At 41.2% G+C, this 13,153-nt stretch overlaps 1 protein-coding gene across 20 annotated transcripts in view; it reads right to left on the bottom strand.

The window, feature by feature from the left end:
• The window catches only part of PDE1C (phosphodiesterase 1C), a 701,054-nt gene that overhangs the window by 158,951 nt on the left and 528,950 nt on the right, over positions 1-13,153 (bottom strand). For all 20 annotated transcript variants that reach the window (XR_010842164.1, XR_010842165.1, XM_067042382.1 and 17 more), the window contains 3 exons: positions 9,726-9,807; positions 6,147-6,267; positions 3,693-3,868 (listed from right to left, as the gene is read on the bottom strand). Coding sequence is in view for 18 of the 20 variants with exons in the window: in XM_067042382.1 (XP_066898483.1) it covers positions 3,693-3,868; positions 6,147-6,267; positions 9,726-9,807 (379 nt within the window). In the remaining 2 variants the exon portion in view is untranslated. The remainder of the gene's footprint in view (positions 1-3,692; positions 3,869-6,146; positions 6,268-9,725; positions 9,808-13,153) is intronic.

Here is a 13,153-nt window from a genome sequence, read left to right as displayed (position 1 = left end):
AAATAAAAATAATTGTTAAGCTAGATATAAAACTTGATGCAAATATTTAAAATAATATTAAAGAATAAGTTAATTGTAAAATAGCAATTTACTTACAATCACCTAGGTTGAAAATCTTTTATTGTTTCAATAAAAACTGAGTGACAATGGAGGAAATTTTTAAAAATTCAATAAACTTCTCAGCACTTGCAAAGGAGTATCATTATATACTATTTCATATTTACATTGATAGAGACATAATTCAATAAAAAATATGAAGATAATCTGTAGTAAAATAAAAATAGGATATATTTTTTAAACACATAAACAAAGTTAAAAGGTATAATATATGACAAACTAACTAACTGGACAGAGGTAGGGCAGAAACTGCAAGACAGTTTGTCAATTGAAGAGTTACTATTCTTAATATATAAAAAGTTATTATTAATCGGTAATAAAAATATAAACATCCCAATGAGAAAAATAAAGGGGGAAAATATAGGGAAATGGCACTCTCACTACACTTCTACTGAAAGAGAACACGGTTAAAAAAAAACTTTCCTGAAAGAAATTTGATAATATACATCAAGAGCTTTAGAATTTTTCACCTACATTGACAGAGGAATTCCATATCTAGAAATTTACCCTAAATAATCAGATGTAGGCTCAAAGACTGCTGAACTTGTATGTTCATAACAACGTTATATACAATAATGAAGAACTGGAAACCAAAATGCTCAGTAACAGAGAAATGGTTCAACTATGGTATTCCAAGCAATGTAGCCATTTACATCAAATTTTCTAAGAATATTCAGTATCAGAATAAAATCTTCAAAATAGAAATAGAGAAGGAAAATACTATATTACATATACTATAATCTCAACTTAAGGGGAAATTTTTACTTATAAATATGCATAGAAAATCAAATTAAAAAGAATTACATCAGAATTTCAACAGTAGTTATACTTGGCTGGAGAGGTTATGAGTGATTTTTATTTTCTTCTTTATATATTTTGTTTATATTTCATCATGGTAACCTAAACACCTAATATTCTTACACCAGAAAAAAATGTTTAAAAAGTATTAAATCCTGAATGGAAACTGATCAATATTTATCAGACTTGCAAATTGTTATACCTACATATCTTTGTTTGGGAATAATGATTTTCAGTCCTAAGAGCTGTAAAAAAAATACTGATTCAATCTTTCCTAACAACTATGCGTTCTGGCCTAGCTAGCTTTGTAAATCAGGTTGATTAATAAAACTAAGACTTTAGATCCAATTCCATTTCTGATCAATTTAATAACAACATATATTCAAGTGCCCCATGCAGGGCAGCCTTTGCTGAAATCGGGGTTTTCTGGTAAAAAAGAATCATGAACAAAACAGCCTGGAATAGTATAGCACAAACCAATCACCAATGGAAAAACAGATTCAAACTGAATTTCTTAATACCAGCCAACCAGCCAACGGCATTATTGGGAAGCTGAAAATGTTATAAAATATTAATTATAGGTTGGCATTTTGACCACCACCTTCTTAACTTTGCATTCAAACTTCTAATTTTCTTTTCCAGTTTTTCAAAATAACAGCTACTACTTATCAGGCACTAACCATGTGCAGGCTCTGTTCTCAGTGCTTTACATATGTAATTTCTGTTCTTTTCATCAACTCTGTGATGTCTATTATCATCCCCCCAAGGGAACTTTTCTCAAAGACTCTGCCTGAATTTGCCAAAGAGCACTGGGCAAGTAGGGATTCAACTCTCTCTTTCCCCAACTAATTTTTGCTTTGATACCCAAACTATCCTCCCACGAAATATATGTGTGCCTTTGTCTACCCCTTTTTCCTTGTTCTCCCTTTACAAATTCATGGCTCAACCCCAGGCATCCTTCAAATCCTAGCTACAAGATGCCTTCTCAAGCACCCCAACCAAGGTTAGGGACAAGTTAGCTTAAGACTATCTCTATCAGCATACCTCACATATTTAAAAACTATTAATGCTTATTTATCTGTTCTTTTTAAAGGGCCAATTTTCTCCTAGAAAATAAACTGTCTAATGCTCCCCCAGGTAATTAGTTTCAGAAGGTAATTTTAGTAAGCCAGATAATTGCAAACAAATTATTTTGAAGTACCACTTTCAATTGCGTGTTGTCAGGAACTGAATTTTCAAGTGTAATGAATGTAATTGATTATAAGACAGTGCTTCTTTGAAATGATGCAGTAGCTACCATTGCTGCTTGCAGTGCCTGCCAACAGGGAGGATTTCAATGTTTAAAGCATCTGAATAGACTGTGAGAGGCCACACCTAAAATATGGAAGAGGCGTTGGCTCCCTCCAGAGCTCAGGATGCAACCTCTGTCCCCAAATGATAAGGGCCCAATTATGCCTTAAAAAAGTCGTAAAGATAAACCCTTTGCCTCACCTGAACTGAACAGCCACTTGGACAGGACACACTGTTGGCCTTTGAATAACTCCAGCAGTGAGGTCTCATCTCTTCCACACTAGAAGCAGCCCCCTGCCCCCAGTGTTTGAGGACCAAGACTGCCAGAATGTGCTGTGCCTGTCTACTCCTACTCTTCTTCTCACCTGTGCAGACACTGGGTGGATAAAAGTGTGGGATGCTGTGACCTGAGATAAAACTTTCCTTGCCTATAGTGAGTGTCTGGGGCTCGGGGCCAGTAGGTGCTGGCGATGAGTGCAAGGCTTCAACTCAACTCCTGTTCTTACTTTGAAAGAAACTCTGTACAAATGCCTCCCCGCCCCACCCAGGAGACTGCGAGCTTTGAGGACAAGGATGTCTGTCATTCACCTCTGTGAATAACACAGAGTACAGAGCCTGGCATACGGTAGGCATTCAATAGATGTTGGCAAAAACTGACTGTTATTGAAGGCTCACCTCCACAAATCCCATTGAGATCAGTCTCCTTGCTGAGCTCTAGAGCCATCCACGTCTGTGCCCTCTCTGGAATCAGGCATCACAGCTTCCTAAGACTTACCTCAGGGATGTGTTCCTACCTAGACTATAGCATGAGCATGTAGTATGTGCGAATCATGTAGCACATGCTCAATAAACACAAACATGCATATAAGCAAATGAATTTCAGCTTTCAAGAAAACAGATTTCAGGGTTTTTTTGTTTGTTTGTTTCTAGTATCAAGAGTGATGACTTTTCTGTCTTCAAATTTCTGTTAACCTGCACATTACCTTCATCGTAGAAGGTTAGCCTGAGTAATGGCTGAAGGGAAATTGAGAACATGAAAGATAAAAATGCATGTAAGGAGATTAAAGCCCCTTCTATCCCAACATAATGGCCGAAGTGGCTACTGGCCAGGCTTCATTTAGATAAAAGCAGGAATAAAGGCCTCATAAATGTGCCGCATGACATGAAATAAGAATGACAAAATGGCCTAGCAGAAACCAAGAAATAGCAACACCCATTCTCCGTAGAATCTTCATTTTGAGAAGAGTCTCGTCATATAGCACAAAAGTCACGCTGTTGGGCAGCTTGGTGGTCAGCCTCATTCTCTCGCGCGCTGAGTGTTAGATATAATGAAGATCAACAGATGGTCGATCCTAACATTCAGCAATTTGAATTTATATCCCGAGTTGGTGCTTCATTTGCACAAACCCTATAAATCAGGGGCGGCAGCGCCTTGCTTTGTAGGCGGGTCTGAGTGGCTTGGATAATATTCCCCAGCAGCACGTTACCTTTGGGCACCTTGGCCCTCCATCTCTCCCGATTGATGTGTACCACCTCAGTCCAAGTGGCTTTAAAGCTCTTATGGTCCACAGGGATGACCGAATTGTTGATTGGGGCACTTCCTTCTGAGCCAGAGCTCTTGACACCTGATCGCTTTGCATCTGCCGAACTGATGTTGTTCAAACTGGAGGACAAAAAAAACCATACAGCAGAACTGCGAGATTGGGATTGACATACATACACTAATATGTATAAAATAGATAACTAACAAGAACCTGCTGTATAAAAAAATAAATTAAATTAAATTGAAAAATTAAAAAAAAAAAACTTACGGAAGAGGAGGGTTAGTGTTTGGAAAATGTGTGCCGATAAACAAGCCTAAAGGAAGAGTGGTTAACACTCAGTTTCACTGTCGTGAAATTCCTGGGGCTTGAACTTTGTAATTCCTAGTTTCCATATTCAATAGCTGCGAAAGTCTCCATATTCAGCAGGAAAACCGCCCCCCAAGATTTCAGCCTCATGACTATTGATCGTCCCCATAGTCCCCATATTTCAGATGTTCTTTTTCCAGATGACTAGGTTCTCCACACAAGAATTCTCTGCCTTTGACTTTCAGAAATTAATGCACTTAAACTTGACTTCTATTTGGTTCCACAGTTCACCCACCTGCCTCCACACTGACCACTTTTCCAAGTTACCCAGTCACTTGGTCCTCTTTCTTTCCAGCTCTCCCTCCCCCTGAAGTCAAGATCCTCTGATCCCAGGACCCCCAAGGCCAGAGTAAGGTGATTTCCTTATGTTCCTGGGGATGGTGGAGAGGCACAGACAGCATGGAGATTGTGGGAGATCAGTCATGCAGGAGACCTTTTTAAAGATGATATCTTTTTTTTTTTTTGCAGTACACGGGCCTCTCACTGTTGTGGCCTCTCCCATTGCGGAGCACAGGCTCCGGACGCGCAGGCTCAGCGGCCATGTCTCAAGGGCCCAGCCGCTCCGCGGCATGTGGGATCTTCCCGGACCGGGGCACGAACCCGCGTCCCTTGCATCGGCAGGCGGACTCTCAACCACTGCGCCACCAGGGAAGCCCAAGATGATATCATTTTAAGCTTTAAACGTAGGGAATACAGTAATATATATAATATTATAACACAGAAAGTGCCATCCTTCTGGGAAACTTTAAAGTATCACACACTTCCAAGGAGCTACAGTAGTGACCGACACAAATGCAAATCCACTGAATGACAACCAAGACTGACTAGATAAGTAGGGCAGGTCTCAGCCCAGCACCGGCAGAGCTGTGGAGCTGTGGGTCTCGAGCAGGGGGCTTCTGTCCTCCTTCTTAGCAGCCTTGACTGGGTCCCTCCACCTTAAGCATCCCTGGGGTCCCACTGTCCTAATATTCTTCTTGCCTTTCTTCCTCCTATTTACTCCTTCTCTTGCTCTTTTCTTCTTTTTCTTCATTACATTTCTCTCATTTATGACAAAGCCCAAGGTCTTGCATGGATGAGGAGGAGGGGAGAGTTGTACTACTGTTAATACTACTAGTAAAGACTGAGCATTAGCTTTATTGCAGCTGACACTTCCTCTGTGCTGGACCCTGTTATAAGGACTTTACGGAGATTAAATAATTCATTTAATCCTCCCAGTAACCTATGAGTATAATCCATGCTTTCTCAGATGGGGAAACTGAGGCAACTTGCCTGAGAGGGCACAGCTAATAAGTAATGGAATCAGGATGTTTAACCCAGGATTGTGACTCCAGAGGCTGTGCTCTTTGATTACTAAACTACCCTCAATATAGTGAAGTTGTGGCAGAAGGTGATTTAAAATTTCAGTTGTTTTCTATTTTCTTCCTGAACCTAGAAATGAAAGTCAGTTTCATTTCTTGTGATGACTCTGATCAGTGGTACTTTTCTTTTGGAGTATGGGGAGCAAGGACTCTCTGGGCACAGCAGGCAAAGTGCAGTGACGGATGTTGTTGTGAGCAAAGCCGCCAAAAGAGAGAATGTGGTATGGGGGGTGGTACTGGGAACCTGCTGGTCATCACCTAGACCCTGGTCACCCCCTTACAGGCCAGCCTGGAGAGTACAGAGAGTATAATTTTTTTTTTTTTTGGTGGTGGTATGCGGGCCTCTCACTGTTGTGGCCTCTCCCGTAGCGGAGCACACGCTCCGGACGCGCAGGCTCAGCGGCCATGGCTCACGGGCCCAGCCGCTCCGCAGCATGTGGGATCCTCCCGGACCGGGGCACGAACCCGTGTCCCCTGCATCGGCAGGTGGACTCTCAACCACTGCGCCACCAGGGAAGCCCCAGAGAGTACAATTTTGAGTCCTCCTTTTATCTTTTATAAGGAGGAGGTAGGATGACCATAATTATGAAGTACCACCCCCATCCCTTCCAGAAGAAGTCTATCCCCATGGACAGGCCACCCTGACCCCCAGCTTTCAAGATTCAGCACTGACCTTGAACGCCTCTGTCCTGTCCCACCAGTTTGAGAGGTGTCATCCATTAGTGGACTCAAGATCTTTTCTGTCATGTCTGTGAGTACACTGAAGGTGGGTTCCACAATGAAATCAATGAAGCCTGAAGAGAAACAGCAAAACTTCAGAGGAACTGCATATTAACTTGGGCCTTTCCATATGTTCCCATGCCAACTGATGGGTTGTATCTTTCTTTTAAAATTCATCTCCATAGGAGCGCCAGATCAGATTAGGAGAGAATAGGTTGGTCTTAATCATTTAACATATTCCTTGTTTTGAATATCATGAGTCAGTTCCATTTCTCCTACATAACCTTCCTATAACTTTTTAGGAGCTAGTTCAATAAAGTGCTTAAAAATGCAAGTTCAACATCTACTATGTAAAAAAACGATGTAATAGGTGCTGCATAAGACTAAGATGTGTAACACAACCTGCCTGCCCTTGGAAGCTTATAGGAGGAATTAAATGAGCACCAAAATGGAAAGGGCTAAAGGAGAAGCCCAAATAAAGGCCTCTGAGAAGGTAAGGGAAGGAGGATATTTTCCCTCCCACCGAGAAGGCTGCAAACAGCATCATGGAGATTGTGATGTTTGAGCTGAGCCCTTAAGGGTATTCATTCTAGATGCATGTGAAATAAGCTAAGTGACAAGGATGGGAAAAAGTGCAGGATGTGTCTGGAGAATGACTGGGGCTTAGGGATTCTTTTGAAGTCAGAAAGGGAAAGCCTGGGGAGGCAGGTCATTATCAGCTCAGGAGGGAAGTTCTTAAGTATCAGGCTAAAGGTTAGGATTTAGATAGGCACTAGAAGCCCCTTGAGATGTCTGGGCAGCACTGTAATAAGATTTTTTTCTGATGTTATTTGGGAAAGTTAATCTGGCAAGATGGATGGGAAGGGAGAGAGCAATAGGGGCTGAGGCTGGGAAACTCATTTTAGAAGCTGTTGCAATAGCTCAAAGGCAAGGTAAGGAAGGCAAGATCCAGTGCCATTTTAAGGTGAGAGTGTGATGGAGGCACAGATACATGCACAGCAGGAGGTGGTCCTGCCTCTAGATGGGATCTGTCAGAGACTTCCAAAGGAAGGCAGAGAGAACAGGGACAATGGGGGAGAATGTGACTGGGGAGGAAGATGGTGGGCTTGGTCTTAGATTTGCTGACTTGAGGTACCAGGGACCTATCCACATGGAAGAGGGTCAAAAGAATTGGAAGAAACTGGGTTGGAAACTAGGAGAAGGGTCAGATCTGGAACTATACCTTTGAGACATCACCATGTTGGAGAGATAGTTGATGCTGGGCTAGACTGACTGTCTCAACAGTTCAAAAGTACCCAAATGTTCTGTGACACATCAGGAGAAAATACAGAATCTGGAACTAAGGGCGATAACTCACTACACAGCCACATGAAACTAAATGCCAGTCAAAGGAAATATAGTGTTTGGAAATACACAAATGCTTATTTGGTTTTTACAATGACCAAGGTGGAAGTGATACTGGCATTTAATGCCCAGCAGTGAAGGATGCTAAAAATCCTGTAATGTAATTGGCAAGACAAGAATTGTCCCAAGCAAATACCAATAGTGTCCTGATAAAGAAACACTGATAGCCAAGTTTGAATTGCAGTTCATTGCAGTATAATTTTAAGCTGAAATTGAAGTGTTTGATGACAGTATTTTCCCTTTTTTTTTCTCACAAGTTAAATTCATTCAACATGTCCAAACTAACTCATCAGCTTTCCCTCCAATCCTTATAAATGGGACATAGCTCAACCACTCAATCTAGATTGCTGCCTTTATCTTAGCCTTGCATCCAGCTGAATCCTTAATGTTTTATATGCTACCTCTCTCCTATATTGCCTTAGTTCTGATACTCAACATCTCCTCCCTGTAACATTGCAGGAAGCACCAGCTGGAGCCCTTGCCTCTAGTCTTACTCAAAACCCTCCAATTAATCCTCCATACTACTGATAGAGAAATCTTTCTAACGCAGGGATTGGCAAACCTTTTCTGTAAAGGGCCAGATAGTAATATTTTAGATTCTGTGGGCCACACACAAAACCTAAACAAAGGAGTTTGTCATACAACTGCTTAACTCTGCCACCGTAGTGCAAAAGCAGCCACAGACAATATGCAAATGAATGAGCTTAACTGTGTTGTAATAAATCTTTATGCACAAGACCAAGCAGTTGGCCAGATTTGGCCCACAGGCTATAGTTTGCTGATTCTTACTCTAAAACATCAATTTATATATAGTTTTAACCTTACCTAAAATTCTTTAGCTGTGCCCTCATTTCCTACAGGAAAGTATAAGCACATGCTATTCCTAACCTGGACCTGATTTTCTCTCCAAACATGTCCCTCACCACATCCTACTCCCTACCTACTGCTCCAGCCAAATGGAACTATTTGTAATTAATTCCCTGACAATACTATACTGTTTTAAATTTCCTTGTTTAGTATATGCTGATCCTTGTCTACAATTTCCTCTCACCCAGCCCTATCCACCTCTAACACATATCACCATTTGCCTAGACACTGCCTACTTATCTCCTAGGACTCAATTCAAATATTACCTTTAAACAAGTCTTTCTGGGTCTAATGTTCACATGCTCTGTCCTGTATCTCATTGTACCATGTACAATCTCTACCTTAGCATTGTAACAGTCTAATAGATTTTGTTTTCTCAACCTCTTGCCTACCACCCAATACTGGTTCAATGTCTTTGGGAGCAGACACCATGTATAATTTGTCTTTGTTTTTTTATAACATCTGTTACAGTACCTAGCAGTGCCCTACACCTAACAGGAACTCAATATATTAATATGAAAAAAAATTAATAAGTCCCCAAAACACAAGTAGAAAAAAATCAATAAATCTTTGTAGAATTTATTTTTTGGATGATTTCAGACTCTTCCAAGGTGGAGATCACTGATGACATTTAATTTATGTACGGCACTGGTACCCTCCCTCACACCTGAAGAATTCTTTAATGCCCATATATTATGGTTATTAGCAGTGTAAAAGTTATCTTTACCAAAAAAAAAAAAGGTGCTAAATTTATTTTTAAAGGAAGGAAGGAAGGGAGGGAGGAGGGAGGGAGGGAGAGAGGAAGAAGGAAGGGAGGAAGGAAGGAAGGGGAAGGAAACATTTTTAAAGAGCCATTCCTGGAAGTAGGGTCATGCAGGAAATGGTGCTGTCCTGGAAACAGGGCTAGAGGAAGCATCACTGAGGAAACTTCTCGTATTGCATGCAGAATGGAGAGACTGAAATAGAATGGGCTTCCCACAACTAATTCTTGTCATTGCCTTAGTGTTCAGGTCCCTTTTTCTCTTGGCAGGGAATGATGGAGACAGCAGAGTGTCACTGTCTAATCTTTCTGGGAACCAGCTACACTCCAGGGAGAAGGATGGGGAGAGCTGCTCCATCAGCCCAACTAGCCAAAGCCATGAGCACAGCAAGCAGAATGGAGCCAGGATCCCAGCTGAAGAATCACTGGGAGCATCTGAGCTTACTTCCAGACACTCCTCTCTGGTTTCTCGTTCCATCCAATGGATTGGCAAACACGTACCTACTTGTGACTGGGCAACCATCGTGGACTTTCGGTCACACAGAGGAGAAAAAGGCAGCCCCAGCTCTGCTTCTCTATCACCCTAGAAAAACAGGAGGTCAAAGTAAATTAACAACAACAGGCTGAGCCGCCCAGATTTTATTTCACAACTTCAGCTGCCACAAAGGCCACTGGTCTTTATTTTAATTATTCCGATTACATTATATAATATGTCCTTTTGGGACCTGCTCCTCTGCATAAAAGACACCAAGAGGCTGAAGCCCTCCTGGGTCCAATCATTCCATCCAATTGCAAAGGTGCATGCTGTTGTATAGAAAGCCTCATCAGACAGCAACAGGTCCCCCAAGGAAAATAAGAAAAGCAACGTGTCCTGTGGCCTAGAGCCAGCACAGCAGTCAGAATTCTTGTGTGTTCTCCAGTTGCCCTGTGCTGACCTACAGCCTTTCTTGAGCCAGCAAACCCCTCCCAGTTGTGGGGAGTGTCTAAGACACCAATTCTAATTGGACTGATTTGGACTCATTCTCCAAGTGCTACCTAAAGCCATAAACAACTGGAATAAGTGCTTCCGGGTTTTTCACTGCAGGGCTCAGTGATGATGAAAAGTGGAACGAAAAGGAAGCAGAGTAAATAATTGCTTGTGTTTATCAAGTTAGACAATAATAAAACATGATTCTCTGGCCAATATGTTCTCAATCTCACCAAAAAGCAAGACTATAATAAGCAAGAGCTATGGAAAGTCTAAATAATGATGGAGATGATTTTTAAAAACCGTTCTGAACCAGAGCGCAATACTTCAGTCACACACCCAGAGGAAAGGGAAAATGTGTCACCCTTCTGAGAGCTGCAAAGTTGTGCTGATTCAACTTAACAGAAAAGAATCTGCCCAGGTTAATGGCTACTGACTTGGGCTTGAATCTGGCCTTGCTCTCGCCACCTGTGTGATCATAGGAAGTTTATACTCCCTCTCCATATTTCAATTTTTAAAAATAAATTTATTTATTTATTTTTCATTATTTTTGGCTGTGTTGGGTCTTCGTTGCTGCGCACAGGCTTTCTCTAGTTGTGGCGAGCGGGGGCTACTCTTTGACGCAGTGCCGTGTGCGGGGTTCTCATTGCGGTGGCTTCTCTTGTTGCGGAGCACAGGCTCTAGGTGCACAGGCTTCAGTAGTTGTGGCTCTCAGGCTCTAGAGAGCAGGCTCAGTAGTTGTGGCACACGGGCTTTGTTGCTCCACAGCATGTGGGATCTTCCCGGACCAGGGCTCGAACCCGTGTCCCCTGCATTGGCAGGCGGATTCTTAACCACTGCACCCCCAGGGAAGCCCCACACATTTAATTCAAATGTGGGATAATAATCCCTATGTCATCAAGTAACAATGAAGATTAAGTGAGAAAATGTATATAAATAAATTATATTGTTTTCCAGTAGATATTTCTACCATCTAAGTGAAGATCTGATAAACTTTTAGTGGACTTGTTACATCTAATTGTTACACTCTGATTATAATAAATATCGCCAATGAACCTATAGTAAATAAAGAGTAATAACCTAATTCGACAACCAAAGTTCAAAAACTGAATGCTTTTTCTTTCTAAGGCATGTTACCAAAGAGAAAGGATGCTAGTTCACATGCACATTTAAGATCTACTGAAAAGAAGGAAAAGGAATGGGCGCCTGAGGAAGCTGAATAGTGGGGGTCACAATGGGCGCTGGGGACATCCAAGGGTCTCAGGAACAGTCCTGAAGTGGCTTAGCTCCTTCTGTACTCTTTCCTGTATGAACAGCCCATGGGACACAATGGTCCCTCTGTTTCTGAGTATGCCTTGCTGAGGGCTACTCTATCTCTCAAGTGGCATGATGAAAATAACTTACTCCAAAGCTATTTCTACTTGGGCAGTATGACGAGAAGGAAGAGTATTTATAACATAAATTGTTGTTGTGTAGCTGGTTTAGTGGGCTAGCTCAGCTAACACAAATAAAACCCACTCTTATTCCCTATGAAGCAGGGATATAAGTTGTTTTGCTGGTGCATTTTAATGGGCGTGGCTTAGAAGAACACTAACCACTTGACTATTAAGATGTACGCGTTAATTTGGATTTTATTACTGAAAAAGTACATGATATTAAGCAACTTCTTATCCCATGGACTTGTCCATACCCACATCCACACATCACTTACATCTTTTGGAATTAATGAACTATTACTACCAACTACTAAAAACCTATTTTAAGATAGTGGTCCCTGAATTCCCTCTGGAGGACAGATACATTTATAAATTGGAAAAAATACGTGGAAGATAATACAGAAGAATGTACTTCTACAGGCGAATCCAGCTTGACTGATACAATATTGTACAACTCTTTAACTACTGGCCCTTGTGGAATTATTCATACACCTTCCTCTGTGTTAAAGAGGTCAATATTTTCAAAAAAGGGGGAAAGCCTCAGTCAGCACAACGGATTTTCTTTTAAAGGAACTCATTTTTTTTTCTTCCAGGACAGTGCAGAAAAATAAATAACTATCATTCTTGTGGTAGGGGTTAAGATAACTGACTGATAAGGTCACAGAATCAATCTACAAAAGGAACACAAGGAATGTTGAATGAATGAAAAGATGAATTTGGTTAGAAACACTCAAGTTCCTTTGGTCACTTGGACATTTATCACAAGCAAGCTGGGAGAGCAATTGGGAAGTTAGTTGTTCACAAACCACCGCCCCCCTCCATTTCCTGTCCACACTTAGCTAGACTACGATTCCCAGAATCTGTGCCAGTTTGTGCTAGATAATAAAACAGGAGGAGAGGGGATGTATTTCCACCACAGTCTGGCCTATAAAATCACCTATGCCTATGTTTCTATGTCCTCCCTTCTTTTGCTGGATTGATGCAGATAAGCACCATGGAAGACATGTAGGTGGTAGAGTCTGGATCTAAAATCACTGCTTATTGTAAACCATCTGCCAATCAAGAAACACTTGTCGGTACTTTACGTGAGTGGGTGATAAAATTCCATTTTATGTGTACTGTTATACATGTGGGTGTTTGTTTGTTACAGCAGCTATCTGTAAGCAGCAAACCAATTAAGAGAAACAAAGGTTCTTTCTGTATTGGAAGCTCACAGGGCAGACGGCATCTCTCAATGCAAGAGCTTCAAAAGACTGTTAGGTGACATCTCAAGTGAGTGTTTCCAGGTAGACTGAAGAAAAGGTATTTGATTGGGGAGGCAACAAAAACATCAAGTTGAACAAAATGCAGCAATATACATTCTTCTTTCCCAGAGGAAGAAGTTACAAATATGAGGTATGAGAAAATTATTATGATTTTGGATTTAAGATAAGTACAGTAAAGACTTCTTTGCCCTTCTCTCTCAGAAATTATCTTCTCAAAACAGGAGAATGACAAACAACAGAAACACAAATGAATATTAGGAG

This window comes from Kogia breviceps, chromosome 9 (assembly GCF_026419965.1).
Source record: "Kogia breviceps isolate mKogBre1 chromosome 9, mKogBre1 haplotype 1, whole genome shotgun sequence".
Taxonomy (NCBI): Eukaryota; Metazoa; Chordata; class Mammalia; order Artiodactyla; family Physeteridae; genus Kogia; species Kogia breviceps.
Note: the sequence above shows the minus strand (reverse complement) of the source record. Positions and strands in the feature narration are given on the sequence as shown.